Raw genomic sequence first — 16,517 nt, forward strand, 5'->3', positions numbered from 1 at the left:
GATAGTGGGTCAATGGATTAATAGTTCAATTGATGAGTCAGTAATTGGTTCGGTTTGACCCGTTATATATGAAAAGTTTAAAATTATATATGTATCTATCATCATATATAAGTATATAACTAATATTATTTGAGTAAAAGAAATTCATCAATACTTCAAAATCCAAAATAACGAATAATTTACTCTTAGAAAAAAAAATTGTTAAATTTCTTACGTGGGTTATAACGGTGAAATCCTTGTGATGTGAATTCTTTTTGTGGGCTTATCTAAGTATCGTAGCCCTTACCATACCCTAATTTTTTCTTTCTTCAAATCGCGCGCGCTCCTTACTTCGAGTCTTCGACTTTCCTCCTCCGACCATCTCGCCGGAATTTCCCGCGGCGGCGCTCCTTGTCGCCGCAGCTTCTCTCTCTTCTGAAACCCTAGAGAGAGAAAATTCAAAAACCATTCTCTACTCTGAAATTCATAAACCCTGAAATTCAAAAACCCTAATTCCCCTGTCAAGCTCGTAGCACAGTCACAGCCATGTATGGCGGTGGTGAGTATCAAAACCATTTCCCCTTCTCATTCTCTTTCTTTTGCTTCTGAGATGTGAAATCAATTTTCTCCCTTTGGTTGAATCCACAGATGAAGTATCAGCTATAGTAGTTGACTTGGGTTCACACACTTGTAAAGCTGGTTATGCTGGTGAAGATGCTCCCAAGGCCGTGTTTCCCTCTGTAAGAGTTTTCCCTACTCTTTTTACTTTTCTAAAGTTTTGGATTTGTTGCTGTGTTTACTGTTTTGCTGATATTATTTTACCATTTATTGGCCTATAGAGTAAGAAATGTTGTTATGCTCTCAGTTAATAGTGAAGAGGACACTGACATTTTTCTGTGGTGATAGGCTAACTAGTACTGCTTGATAGTGAAATTATGTATTTTTATAATTTATAGTTGACTAGAATAATTTCTGGAAATTGTATGGGTAGTTTGATTGTAGATAATGAATTGGTGGTTGTCTTGGCTTGTGCGAACTTAGGTTGTGGGAGCAATTGATCAAATGGATGTTGATGAAGCAGATAATGGCGAAAACAACTCTGCCTCTGCTCCGGAATCAAATAATAATGTTAGAAATGCTGATTCTGACAAGACCAAGGGAAAGAGGAAATTGTATGTAGGATCCCAGTCCTTGGGGTACCGTAGAGACCATATGGAGGTAACCCTTATGTAATGGTTTTTGTGATTGGACTTGGATTCGTAATTTACAGACTTTTTTGTTCCTTAAAATAATGAATAGTGTAGTTATTTTCTTCTTCTGCACTGTCAGGTGCTGTCTCCGTTTAAAGACGGGATTGTTGCTGACTGGGATATTGTTGACAGCATATGGGATCACGCCTTCAGGTCAGTACTGACTTTCTAATCTGTATGTGATATGTATTGTAGGATTATTGTTTTCCTTTTTGCACTTGTTTATTGTTAGACTATAGATATGATAGAGCAATTAGATGCAAGTTGTTACAATTTAAATTCAAGTTATAGATAATTTAGTAGATAATTTTGAGATTGTTATTTCTCTATACTCTATATATATTTCTTGCACACTCACAATTAGTTATGAATAATATCCTACTTATTCCATTCTTTCAATATGGTATCATAGAGCCAGAAGCTTTTTTTTTTGGAAGGCAAAAATAGTATTATTAAAATAAGTAATCAGTACCAGAGGTACTTAATAAAGTAATACAAGACACCTATGGTGCCACCTTCCAAAAGCAAATCCCAACAAACATAAAACCCAGCAGGCCCCTAACAAGAAGGAAAACAAAATTAACCAAAAGCCTCCTGTAGATTGGTAGACCAGTGATTAAATTGGGTATTGAAACCTTTGACTCTAGCTTTTAACCAAGACCAGGCAAGGAATAGAGCCTCATCCATCACTCTATGAGGATCAAAAGGGGTCCCCTTGAAAAGCAATGAATTCCTGTGTTGCCAAATGGTAAGAGTTAAGGCTATCCACCACCCACACACCCTGCTGTACTTACTCCCTGCACCAAATCCATTGCAGAATTGGATAAAATGACTGGCCGGATCAGCTGAGAGAGCACCAATAGCCCGGATCCATTTCATGGATTCCCCCCACATTCCCCTTGTCATCTTGCAGTGGAAAAACAAATGCCCAGCCTCCTCCTGATGAGTTTCACAAAGAGGGCATAGGGTGTCCTGAATGTGAACATTTCTCCTGAGAAGGTTGGCCCTGGTTGGAAGCCTATCCAAACATAACCTCCAAGAGAACACTGCAGCCCTCGGGGGGATTTTGAGCTTCCACAAATTCTGGAGAATGTCTCTGTGAGGAACAGGGCTGCTGGAAGACATCAGGAGCCTATAGGCTGACTTAGTAGAGTAGAGACCATTAGGTTCAGCTTTCCAAACCATAGAGTCCTGCACATGTTGCTGAATAGGTATAACTGAGATGTCATCCATGAAGGCTATTGCTAAGTCATTCTCATGGTCGAACAGGTTCCTCCTCCACTTAAGATCCCAAATCCAAGAATTTTGAGAAAACTTCCCCATTTTAGAGATAGAGAGATGTTGTTGCCTGCTGATGAGGAAAAGAGGATTGTACTTTTGTTGAAGATTACACCCCTCACCCAACCAGGTATCCTGCCAAAATTTGATTTGATCCCCACAGCCAACCTTCCACACCATGTACTGGTGGATGATGTTAGAATCAGGCTGATGATAGAGCTTCCTAAGATCCTTCCACCATTGGGACTGCCACCCTTTATCTCTGCCCCATTTCAGATCTGACCAACCTCCATATTTGGATATAAGAACCCTGCCCCACAGCTGATTGTGGTTAGAAGCAAGGTCCCAAATCCACTTACCCCTCAGAGCTGCATTAAAACTAGACAGATTCTTTATTCCCAGGCCCCCTTCACTCTTTGGTAAGCAAACCACCTCCCACTTTACCCAAGAAATCTTCTTATGATGATGGTTACCCCCCCACAGAAAATTCCTTTGGAGAGACACTAGCTTATCAACAATGCTTTGGGGTATCTTAAAGAAAGATAAGAGATATATAGGAAGAGCATTCAGGACAGACTTTATCAAGGTAATCCTGCCACCCATTGATAGATTTTTCTGATTCCATTTCGATAGCTTGGCTTCAAACTTATTAATCAAAGGTTCCCACACCATCCTACTGGAAGGTTTAACTCCAATAGGCATGCCCAGGTACTTGAAAGGGGTGTCCATGTGCCTACAGTTCAGAAAAGCAGCTGCTGCCTGGACCCAATTAACCTGCATCCCAACAGCCCCAAAATGGCTTTTGGCATAATTAATCTTCAATCCCGAGGCCATTTCGAAGCCTCTAAGCATAGATTTCAGAGCAAGGACATTATCCCAAGAGGCTTCACCAAGAAAGACTGTGTCATCAGCATATTGCAAGATATTTATAGGCACATTCTGCTTCCCAACCAGAAAACTCCTATAGAGATTTTTATTAAGAGCTTCTCTCATCATACCGGTGAGGCCCTCAGCCACTATATTAAAGAGCAAAGGGGCTAGAGGATCCCCTTGCCTCAAACCTCTAGAAGGGACAAATTCCTTAGAAGGGCTCCCATTTATTAGGACAGAGATTGTGGCTGATTGAAGGCAGGCTGAAATCCACTTCCTCCATTGCATGCAGAAACCTAATCTTTGCAGCATATAGTCCAAAAAAGCCCAAGATACTGAATCATAGGCTTTTTCAAAATCCACTTTAAAGATCATAGCAGACTTGTCTCTCTTAATAGCTTCATCTATCACTTCATTAAGGATCACAATTCCATGAAGGATATGCCTGTTTTTTATGAAGGCTGATTGCCTTTCGTCAATTAGACTTGGCAACACTAGCTTCAATCTGTTTGCCAATAATTTAGCAACTATTTTATACATGCAACCAATGAGAGAAATGGGCCTATAGTCATTTAGGGACTGAGGTTGAGATATCTTGGGGATTAGGGCCACAAAAGAGGCATTGCTTCCTCTAGGGAAGGATCCATGAGCATGGAATTCATCCACAAATCTCCTGAAATCAGGTTTAAGCAGCCCCCAGAACTCCTTAATAAAATTAAAATTGAAACCATCAGGCCCCGGACATTTATCTCCATCACAACCCCAAACAGCTTCTTTAATTTCTAAATCAGTGAAAGGACCAGTCAGCCCCTGTGATTGATTCTGATCAATAGTGGGAAAACAAACCCCATCCAAAGTGGGTCTAGAAGGGTTCTGTTCAGTGAACCTCTGAATAAAAAAGTTAGCAGCTTCATTCTTAACAAGATCAGGCTACTGCACCCAAGCGCCATCAATAAGAAAACCATGGACAGCATTTGAGCTTCTTCTGAAGTTTATAATCTTATGAAAATAGGCTGAGTTACTATCACCTTCCTTGATCCACTTAGCCCTGGACTTTTGCCTCAAAAGGGATTCATAAGCAGTGGAAGTATCCCATAGCTCTTGTTGCAATGCTCTCTTGGCTTTAACTTCAAGATCAGATAGAGTTCTATTGGAAGCTAAGGTTTCCAATTCACACAATTTCTGCTTCAGGTTCTGAATTCTGATAGCTTTAATGTCCCCCTTATCCTTACACCACTACTTTATTGAGAATCTTAGATTCCTCAACTTGTTTTTAAGGGCAACAGCTCCCCACCCAATCTGCTGGTCTGCACTCCAAGCCTCTTCTTTATTTTTTTGTTTCTTCATGGTCACCTACCATTGCTTCCAATCTATCCATTAAATGTAGCCTCTGCCAATTATCAAATGGCTCATCTCCTTGAAGTCAGAACTTCTTGGTGGCTATATAACAAGGATCATATCATGTGTCCTCCATCCGAAATCATTCATGATGGTTAAGCCTTCTTGCTTCTGCCTTTTTAGGTGGTTAAATCATTTTGCTTCTGCCTTTCAGGTGGTTAGGCCATTTTTTTTTCTTCTGCCTTATAGGTGATTAAGCAATTTTTTGCTTCTGTCTTTTTAGGTGGTTAAGCCATTTTGCTTTTGCCTTTTAAGCTGGTTAAGCCTTTTTTGCTTCTGTCTTATGGTGGTTTAGCCTGTTTGCTTCTCTTAAGAGAGGTTAAGCCTTGTGTTATGACTTCTGCTTAATAGTTAAGTTTGCATTTGTTGGCTTTGAGCAACGTGCGGACTTTCTCCCCAAAGATCTTACATTTTCGCGTCACAATTTTATGAACAAAATTGGCATTGTCTTTGCCACCACCATCTTGTGGGAGTGTGTTAGACTATTGATATGATAGAGTAATTACAGTTAAAACTCTATAAATTAATAATGTCAGGACCGGAGAAATTTATTAATTTAGAGAGTTATTAATTTATCGATAAATTAATAATTATTAATTTAAAGAGTTTTTAAGTAATTATACTGTACATACCAAACTTTATGATACAATACAAAAATACAACACCTGAGCTATTGGATGCAATAAGAAAAGTTAGAGATGAGCTCCAAATAGACTTGAACTTTAAAGGAAAACAGACAACTATTGAATCATATTTCAATAGAGTGTAATATATTTTTTTTAGTTTCTATGAATTATTAATTTATGATTTTCTTGGGACCGAAAATTATAAAGGGATTTCACGAAAAATTATTATCTTATTATTTTATTGAGTTTTTCAATTTTTTACATTGGCCCAAGTCGGGACCGGACAAATTTATTATTTTAGAGAGTTTATTAATTTACCGAGTATTAATTTAAAGAGTTTCTACTGTAGTTGCAAGTTGTTACAATTTAAATTCAAGTTATAGATAATTTTGAGTTTGTTATTCCTTTGTACTCTATATATCTCTTGTATACTCACAATTAGATATGAATGAAATCCTAATTATTCCATTTTCTCAATATTTATTTTATGGTGTATATGGCTAGCATTTGATAAAGCTCGCGTGATTCCTTTTTTTTTTATTTATTAAAATCCCTTGATGACTGATGATTCTTCTCAAAAGCAATGGTCCAAAGAATAGTTTACCTGTTACCTGTATCTAAAGCACAGAAATACATGAGAAATTCTGGTAGTAATGGTGTCTAATTAATGTTTGATAGTAATCAGTAATGAAGATTATTTTTTCCAAACATCAATGCCTCAATGGTCCATACCATAAATGTTTATCAAGTTTTTTTGATAGTTATGAACTTTCTTTTCTTTTACATTGGCTGTTCAGGGCCTTGCTCAACCCTTCTCTTTCAAGTTTCAAGTAAGAATTAGGAACATTGCACGAACACAGGGATAGTTAGCAAGTGTTGAGTAGCAATATTTTGCATGTGAAAATTGGGGATCACATCATAGTTGCTCCTACCACAATTGCACATTTTAGGTTTTTTTTAATCTTTCTTACAAAATAATGGAGGAGATTGAGGGGGACGAAAGCATATGAATCAAACTAAGTGAACTAGCATATAGATAATTAAGGTCACAATCGAGCTTAAAAGAAAATTCTACAAGATAGCTATAATATCAGTGATGCTTTGTATGGTAGTGAATGCTGGACATCAAAGTGCAGAAGAGATTTGATAAGTACAGTAGAGATGATAAGTTGAGGTGGATGAGCGGATTTGCAAAGAAAGGAAAGATAAGATCAAGAACAAAGATATACAGGAAAGAGTTGGAGTAGCACCACCGAGGAGAAGATAATAAAAACTCACTTAGAATGGTTTGGTCATGTGAGAAGATCAACAAAGGTTCCAGCAAGAAAACTATAATGCAATGAAAAGGGTAGAGGAACCATTAAAAAGACCTCACACTAAATGGATTTGTGGAAAACTGTTTTTGATATAGCTCTCTTTATATTTTTTTATCCATGTAACTAACCCTACCTAGTGGAATAAGTGCATTAGTTTCTGGTTTTGACCATTCTTCCATTGTATTTTTTTGTTTTTTTTATTTTATATTCCTTAGGAATTGTTTTATTTGTCACTGGGCACACATTCTTTTTTATTTGGTAGGGAATGACTATTGATTGGGTGTGCTTTCTTTTTTTGGTAGGGAATGCCTATTGATTGATCCTAAAGAGCATCCTATGCTTCTTGCAGAGCCTTCTTCTAACTCTCAACAACAGAGAGAAAGGTATTTTGGGTATTGTCTATAATTAATAGAGCTCAGTTTAAAGCATCATATGTATGATTCGGTTTTTTAATTTTTTCAGGACAGCAGAGCTGATGTTTGAGAAGTACAAAGCACCTGCATTGTTTTTGGCGAAGAATGCTGTTAGTCCTTCACTGATCTACACCTTTAAAAATAATATATGTCATGGAGTGAGGATGAAAAACTACTGATGGGTTCTGACTTGTCTTGACATACAGGTTCTGACTTCTTTTGCATCAGGGCGTGCTACGTCATTAGTTGTTGATGGGTAAGAGACAATGATGTTACTGAATGGTAGTTTTGTTCTTATTCTGCAGTAGTATCAATATGAACAAAGAACATTGATCTTTCTCTTCGTTTCTGTATAGGTGTATATCAATTGCTTACCTTTTAAGATATTATATATGGAAGACCTATGCCGTAGTTGTCTTGTTTAATTATACCTTACATTCTTACTTTTTCCAATTATAGTAGGAGAATGATAGGAATTTGGAATTAGAGAACAGATAATGGAGATCAATCTCCTAACAAGCAGAGGTAGCTCTCTGTTGAGACTTGAGACTGAAATCAAAGAAAGAAAATAATGGGGAATTATGCAGACTCAGAGAATATCCACCCCTCCTAAAACCTCTCGACCTTTAAATTCTTGCCTATTTCTTTAAAATTCTCCCCTCTCACTTTATCCTTACATCCAACCCTCTTTTTTCCTCACTCAATGCCGTACAATGCAATCAGTCTCAGCCAGGGTTGTTACAGTCCAAATTCCTCTTTAGCCCCTGCTCCCTTATACCATCCTCAATGTAGTAGTCATATACTCGTATAAAGCCTCATAGAGGGCATTAGACTTTGCTTTAGTAGCAGGATAAGGGAAATTTAACTGCAACCAATGGATCAAAGCGAATGACACATAATAAGATTATACTTTTTTATTTCAGTTCTGGAATAGAAAGTCTTACAATTATAACAGTTAACAGCGAGAAATAAAATATCAGGAGGCTTTTTACTTATTCTGAAACATTGTTAAATAAATTAGTAAACTGTGTACCTTAAGTTGGGGAATAACAATCTGAAAGTTTCTTTAGTAAAGATTGTATATATATGTTAACATGTCTAAAGATTGTTGTTTTCCTGCTTGACCATTTTAAACTGGGTTTGGTAATAAGAAATTAGACATTGGCAATGTTCCATTCCAAAAAGTGGAATGGGTTAAGCAGCATTTTGAATACATCGGAGGAGGCTGATATGGATAAAAGTTGAATTTCTACTATTTAAGACAAACACAGTGGATTGGGTATTTGGGTGGACCTTTAAGCATATGAGATTAAGAATTCAATTGAAAAAACTGAAAAGGGGAGAGAGAAATAGTTCACTTTTAAAGTTCAATATTTGTTATTACTTCTAATATGTCCCAATAACATGCCAGACATTGCTGATAAGATGTTTTCTTCATTATTCCATTGTTTTCAGTGGTGGAGGATCAATTACAGTTGCACCAGTACATGATGGTTATGTTCTTCAAAAGGTACATGATCCATATTATGATTGATTGTTTGCCAATTTATTATATTTGACTTTAATGCTGTTTTAGGAATCTGCATTGATCCAATTTCTTGTATGCACCACTCTGATTATAGATAAATTTGAAATGATGAGATTGTTTGATTAACAATGAGCAAAAATCTTGACAAATAACCTGGTAGTAGAGTCTTCTGATTATGTAATTGCTATTTTTGTCTATTAGTAATTTTTGGTTGTGTAGCCAACTGCAAAAGCAATTATGTAGGCTATCATCTCTATATTATTACTCAATTGTTAGATTGTGTTTTACAAAAATACAACTAATAATTCGAAATTGTACGAGAGTGGCTATGTGCGTGTGAGGTACTATTGCTTGCCTAGGTATTTACTAACTAATATTTCTTCATCTATGCTCTGCATATTCGTAATATCTTCCATTCTGTTTTCTATGTATCTATGTTGTCAATCGCGGATGTCGCGGCCGCTATTGCGGCGGAGCGGAGCGGCGCGGCCCCCATCTGCGACGGGGATGGACGTAGTGGCGCGGGATCTGGACCGGATTTTTGCGCCGCTACACTGAAGCCGTGGAAATTCCGAAAACCCTAGCGCGTTGCTGCTCTGCACACCTGCGAGGCTGCGACACCCCGGCGAGGCTGCGACACCGGCGAGCGCCAACACCTCCTCCACGCCCAGGAGCACGCTGCGAGCCTGCGACACTGTTCGTACCTTTCTTTCCCAAAGTGAGTGAAAAAGTGAGTGGTGTTGTGTGGAGCTTGTAGGTTGGTGTGAAGTCGATGTCGCAGGAAATTAGCTGGCTGCTACTATGTATGCCCACGAGCTAGGTTGAAAACATAGGGATAAGAAAGGAAAAATAGAAAAGAAAAGAACCACATTTTTTAGGTATATATGTAAGTAGGGGGAACATAGGGATAAGAAGGAAAAATAGAAAAGAACCAAAGAGAAAGTAACAATGTACGTGAAGCTAAACAATATTAATATATAATAAATTGTAGGCAAACAATATTAATATATAATAATAATGTTAATAATTAAATAATATAGAAATAATATTAAATAAATATAATAATATCATAATTTTATAATATTAAAAACTTATATATATATATATATTTCTGTTTTTGAACATATATATATATATATATATATATATTATTAATTATTTAACATATATAAAAAAAAACATTAGAATAGCGGTCATCCCGCTATCTGCTATCCCACTATCCCACTTTTGGGGTCGGCCGCTCCACTCCGCTACGCCGGTATTGACAACTATGCTATGTATGTGAATGCCGCATACACACACATCAAATTAATTTAAGATCTCATTGAACTCAGCATTTATATTTGAGTTTTGGCTAATACCATGGGTCTTTCTGTCTGCTCATATTTTCTTCTATGTTTACAACTTAAGGCTGTGGCTACCTCTCCAATTGGAGGAGAATTTCTTACAGACTGCTTGATGAAAAGCTTGGAAAGCAAGGGTATTACGGTGGGTGACAAACATTAGTCATTATTTTTATCAGTGATCTTCTGAAATAAAGGTACTGTGATTTTATCTGCCTGAGATTTCCCCCCTTTTAATTGCCACAGATAAAACCAAGGTATTCCTTTAGGAGAAAGGAAATACGTCCTGGAGAGTTTCAGGTATAATTTGTTTTCATTTTAACGACCTGTGAGTAACAATTTTTTAATTCCATTATCTTGCAATCATTAAAGTGTGAGGCACCAGACTTGTTTTTTTTCTGTTGTTTTCATTAAACTTTGAACATGGCCAGGATGAGGTTCCATCCCATGTGTATTATATGTACTGTTTGTGCCTCCAGGATTTCTGGATGGTTTCAGTACTTCATTTTTCTCATCTCTTTTAATTGAGTGTTCTTGAATCCTTTTCAGTCATGGATAAAATTCGATAAAAATTGCATGTGCCAGTATACTGCTGCTAGTGACATGAGCTGAATAATTTACCTCTTGTTTGATCTACTAGAATTAGGTTATGTACTAAATGTTTGTGCAATTTAGCAAATTCATTTTAAACTTAAGATATCAAACAGAGAATGGTGTTATCCTGTTAGGTATATAATTAAGGATCAGAACAAAGAAGATGGAGTGAGGTGTAGTTATCTTACTTTGTTTATTTCAATTACATATATAACCTTGCATCTGTTGTTGTAGAATTTTGGTGGCAAATGATAGTGAGCAAAATTGCCCAGTGTTTCTCTTTATTACTAGCTCTAAAATTTAGTTTCTTGCATGTATCTTTCTATATGATTTTGGTTGTAACTGCAATTCTATGCTTAAATAATTATTATTTCTCATTATCATTTTTTTTTTCTGAATCTTACAGACAGTAGATCTTGAGTTTCCAAATACAACTGAAAGCTACAAACTCTATTGCCAGGTTTGTGAATGACCATGTAATATCTCATTACTTGTTGCTTTTCGTTTATCTAATGACTGTTCTTCATGACAGAGGGTGATTGCTAGTGATATCAAGGAATGTGTGTGTCGTGCTCCAGATACTCCATATGATGGTTTGTTTACCTCCTGTTGTCATCTCGCATAATGTTTCGAATCTTACTGGTCCTGTGCTTTTGTTCGAATCTTATTGGTTCTGTGTTTCATTTTGTTCTTTTGAAGGAATGTGGAAAATGTTCCTAGTTTTTATGGTGACAACTTTATTTCTTTTGAGCTCCTTTCTCTCTGTATACATCTTAGATAACTATATATGTGATGTTATTTTCTAAACCGATCTCTGCTTTCACTCTGGTCATATATGATTTTTTTTTCCAATCATCTGGTTTAGTGATAAACTTGTACAAGTCTTTCAGTTAGCTCGTTATAGCTCTAGAAGATGGCTTTGCCTTCTTGGTTCCAATAGAATTGCAGTTTCTGTACATTAAATCTATTTTTTCCCCTTTTTCTGACAGAGAGTGCATATTCTAACATCCCAATGACCTCATATGAGCTTCCTGATGGCCAGTAAGTTGATGTTATTCTTGTTCATTGAAATAGGGAGGAGGATGGAATGAATAATGTTTCATCTTCAAAATATATTTTTTCATTTCATATGCTACTATATGTACTTCATAGCCTAATTGTTGCTGCTGGTTTTTCTGTAATTTATTGTCTGTTGTTGTTTTGTTATGTGTTTGTTTTTATTATGCAGGACAATTGAAATTGGAGCTGACAGATTTAAGATTCCAGATGTTCTTTTCAATCCGTCCCTGGTTCAGGTGTGTGGCTTGCATTCAAAGATGTGATTGGTTTAACTTGTTTCTTCAACGTAAAAGATTATAATTTATAATATTGCATGATATTTAAAATATGCCAAAGCTTCTTGCAAGGTATTAAAAGTAAAAAAGGTGCCCTTAATGTACTAAGGACTCCTAGCGCCTTGAGGTGAGGTGCCAAAAGACATGCCTCACTGAAGATTGGTGTTAATAATTGAAAGACAGTAAAACAAAATACTTGCTATACCACAATCACATCCGTGTTCCACCCTTTTATACTATGAATGAAGAAAAAACAATACAAATTTCATCAATCGAGATGTTTTTGGTTAAAAAATGATAAATTTTAGTTGTTAATTATTAATTAAAAAGCTGTTAAAAAGCACAGCTTGTGACATGAACAAAAACGAATATAGGCTATAAATATATAGAATAAAAACTAAATTATTGAAGTGTTTCCAGTGAAATTTTCTGGGTGGTGGTTGTTTTTGTGTGCAATATGGCTGGTCCATTTTTTTTTGTGCTTCTATTTTGTTATGCAGTTCTTTAAATTACTTGAGAGTCAATATTCCTGTTTTTTTATTCTATGTACTAATTTTCTTATTTGTGTCAAATGATAATTACAGTCAATTCCTGGCACAGAGAGCTTTGCAGAAATTGCTCCTTCAGTTCGTGGCCTGCCTCAAATGGTAATTTAACTTGATGTGAATCTGTTTTAAGTATCTAACTTGCTATTGCTGATTGTTTTATCATTTTGCAGGTGATTGAAAGCATTAATAAGTGTGATGTAGACATTCGAAGAGAGTTGTTTAGTAGTATACTGGTAAAGTTGATTTATCTTTGCCTTCTTTCTACACACTCACTCAAGTAGTTCTTATGTAGAGCTTAATTTAGTTTACCACAGACATTTTTGTTGTAAAAAGGAAAAAGATACAGGGGCATTCTTTATATGGAGAATTTTTAGAGTTATTTTTGAGATTGGGTTGCGTGCGCGGGGGGTAGTGTTGCTGAAGTTGTAATTTCATGATGTTAACTTAATATTTTCATCTTGGTTGGAATTCTATTTTAGTTGTATTTGAGGCAAGTGACCTTTTCCCTAGAACTTTGATCAACATATATTTGCTGAAACCATATGCTGTACATTTATTATGTATAGTTAATAATCAATTGATAGGTTATGAAGCATTTCATATCAATGCATCATTTCCTGGTAAATTAAAATTGATTTCATTTATCCCATGCAGCTTGCTGGTGGCACAGCTTCAATGCAACAGCTAAAGGAACGCCTTGAGAAAGACTTGCTAGAGGTATATTTTAACAAATGAGTCCTTGTCTATTTCATCCACTGAATGGCAATATGGTTGTTGGTGCTGAGTTCAAATACCTTTGAAGCTTATGTTGTTTTAACATGTGATTTCAAGGGGTAGCTTTCATTTTTCTTTCAAGTGAATTTTGTTGGTGCCTCATCCCAAATATCAGTAGTTTGGACAATTTTTACTTTGTTGACTGCCATTAATACAGCCTTGTTGGGGACTTGTTTCTTATCTTACGTGCAGCAGTGCTACAGAGTTTTCTTAAATCTCATGACTCCGAATTTTCACTATCTAATTTTGGAGGGATGGGAGTTTGGGAGATTGAGTGTAAGAATTTACAGCAAGGACTTGTGCATATAACAACAAGAATTTTTGAAATTGTGCATGTGTATAAATTTTTTAATTTGTAGCCAAAGGTTTTAGTCTTGTCATTTTTGTAGATTAGAATTAAATATATTTGGCGTCTCTAGAAGGCTTGTTTAGTTTTTGCTGTTTTTTTTTCCTGCTTCTTGTTACTTCCAGATATAATTTTGAAGAAAAATCTCGTATGGTTTCCTTTGGGTGTTTCTTTGATGGAACTTGCATTAGGCATTGGAGAAATCTTTTGTGCTAAAATATTATATATATATATATATATATATTCTTCTTCTATGGTTGCTTTTGGGAAGAAATTGTGTGTGATATTGTAAATTATTTTTTTTTACTGAATTATATTAACAATTAAAAAAGTTATATAGTTGTAAAGTACAATGGTCCGTCTGTAAGATTGTGCTCAAACTACTGGACTATAAGCATTTAGCCAAAGCTTCTGCAGGCTGGCACCTCTGATTAGAGAAGATAATTAAGTTGAAAACATTTATCAAAATTTCTTAGGAATCAGATTTGAGTTTATAATATTATAAAAACATGTGATTGCCTGGAAAGGTTAATTGTAGTTGTAAATATTGACTACAAATTTCCGTTGCAGGAGTCCCCTCAAGCTGCCAGAGTAAAAGTATTAGCCAGCGGAAATGCTACTGAAAGAAGGTTTAGGTGTGTTATCTATCTTATGTCAATGCATCTAATCAGAGGTTTAGGTGTGTTTTCTTTTAATGCTAGGTTTGGAAAACCTTTCTAAAGCTTCCCCCTCTTTTGCAAACCTCTGATTATAATTCCATTTCTCTCCAAAATAAGAGAGACCGAGATTAACATTATATGTGGGAGTAGTAATTGTTGATGCATTGTACATACTGTATGTTCTAGTTCTAACTCAAAATGAATGACTTTATATGCAGTGTTTGGATTGGGGGTAGTATATTGGCATCACTTGGCTCCTTCCAGCAAATGTGGTTCTCCAAATCCGAGTAATTATAAACTGTTCACCAAACTTGCGATTATACTAGTTCATTAATGTTAATATATATTTCACTTTGCCTATCTTGTTTCTCCCTTTTCTCATAAAAGCTACACTGCCAAATCGGGCTTTCATTAAGGATAATTTTACACTGAATCATTTTAATGCATTTCTGATAGGTATGAAGAGCATGGAGCTTCATATATCCAAAGGAAGTGTCCATGAGCTGCTGTTGGTACTTGTACAAGTTTATTTTACTGCCATTTATCAGGAAGTACTATGAACGCTGATGTAGTGATTGTCTACTAATGGATTTTTATTTCCTATTTAATAGCCATTCCCATTAGATCCCAATTCTAACTAAATTATTGGCCTCGAGATGAATCACAGCCCACCTTTAACTAATCTTGTAATGATGTAAAGTGTGCCTAGAGTCTGTAACAATTGCCCCATTTATCAAATTAGATCTCTCCTGTGTACGTCTCTTTTTCTTTTCTTGGGTAAATGTGCAAACTTTGTCAGGACTTCAACTTACAAAATAAGCCTCTAAACCTATCTTCAAAATATATAGAAATATTGGAAGTGTTTCTCCCCAATTTGATTCATTCTAAATTAATAAAGGTGTTCAAAATTGAATCAAATGATTTGTAGCTAGATAATTTCATAAGTTGTGCAAGACTCAAGCAACAAAAGACCCTCTACCCTACGGAGAAGGTATTTTTTTAGCTGTAATTTGTACTCTTTCTCTTTTCTTGCGTATATGGCCGAAGACCGCATTCTCGAGTTGCAATGGGCACGTTGACCACTTTTTTTTTGTTTTTTTGTTTTTTTTTTTTTTTTGCAATTCACCAGCCCAACATCATCAAGCTTTTGACTCAGATGAAGTTGAGACCCATTTTAAATAAGTGTAGCTTCCACTATTTTACTTGAGACACTTTCCCATCTTCATTGTACCAAAGTCACTATTTTGGTTGGCAGTGAAAAATCCCCACGTGGCATAACATGGAACCAAACACGTAAAGCAACAAACAATCCATGAACAATGATCACAACCAAAGTTGTGTTCTCCATCAAAAATACACCATCTTGATTTTCTACTATGACCATAATGTTATCTTTTTTCATCGAACAATTTGGTATTGACTTAATGGTGTCAGCATTTTGAATTTTGCTTGCGATACCGACATTGAGACTTCTTATTATGACCTACCTTACTACGATAGTAACAAGTGATCTTGGAGGGGTGAGATTTATATAATTAGATCACTTTTTGAGTTTCATCACTACAATTTCTACTTGTGTTTCCTTCACAAGTCTCACGTCTCCCACAATTGTCTACAATGTTAGCTTTATATTGGATAACCATGCACTGTTCCTTCCTCCTGACTTCTTCATTCAACAACTACCAGTGTGGTAGGGAACTATATGGTTGAAGGACTTGTAATTCATCTAGCCCTTTGAAAATTTTTATGTTCTTGATCATGCTTTGACCATCATTATCTATACTTTAGTTTTACCTTTCGTCTCACCTTAAGGTGAGCTTAGTTTTAAGGAAACTTTTTGGTTGGTTTTAATTTTTGTCCACAATTTGTATGCACTTGTGTAGGTAAATATGTGCTTAAACAAGTTTTGATCAATCTATTTTCAAATCATAGTTATCGTCTTTTGATTTAGAAGCTCTTGTCTTTGTTGGTCTTTCCCTTTAGCTTGTTCTCTTAGGTAATTGCCTCATACAAGTCCTAACAGTACAAATTATCATTCCATAATCAACTTTCAATAGGAGTAATTTTTTACAATATTAGCTTGAGCATGTCTTCATCCTAAGTGATAATACTTTTCACATATGGAATCACATGGATGATAACAATATCAATAAGATGAACTCTGATGCTACTATTAAGAAATATCATAACACATTTTTCCTTGTGTGTATTTAAAATTAGCAATAAGAGAAATAAAAATAAAAGTAGAAGAATCCATGATA

The 16,517-nt window shown here is 35.7% G+C and overlaps 1 protein-coding gene across 1 annotated transcript; it reads left to right on the forward strand.

Moving 5' to 3' along the window:
- Window positions 1-262: 262 nt before the first annotated feature.
- LOC114406482 (actin-related protein 4-like) lies at window positions 263-15,067 on the forward strand. Its single transcript, XM_028369185.1, has 20 exons — window positions 263-538; window positions 628-719; window positions 1,021-1,197; window positions 1,309-1,382; window positions 7,020-7,100; window positions 7,180-7,240; window positions 7,337-7,386; window positions 8,586-8,640; window positions 10,069-10,146; window positions 10,248-10,301; window positions 11,002-11,055; window positions 11,128-11,188; window positions 11,585-11,636; window positions 11,824-11,890; window positions 12,514-12,576; window positions 12,648-12,710; window positions 13,132-13,194; window positions 14,168-14,232; window positions 14,475-14,543; window positions 14,713-15,067. The coding sequence occupies exons 1-20, from the start codon at window positions 526-528 to the stop codon at window positions 14,756-14,758; spliced, it is 1,338 nt and encodes a 445-aa protein (XP_028224986.1). The 5' UTR covers window positions 263-525; the 3' UTR covers window positions 14,759-15,067.
- Window positions 15,068-16,517: the final 1,450 nt, after the last annotated feature.

This window comes from Glycine soja, chromosome 3 (genome assembly GCF_004193775.1).
Source record: "Glycine soja cultivar W05 chromosome 3, ASM419377v2, whole genome shotgun sequence".
NCBI classification, from domain to species: Eukaryota; Viridiplantae; Streptophyta; class Magnoliopsida; order Fabales; family Fabaceae; genus Glycine; species Glycine soja.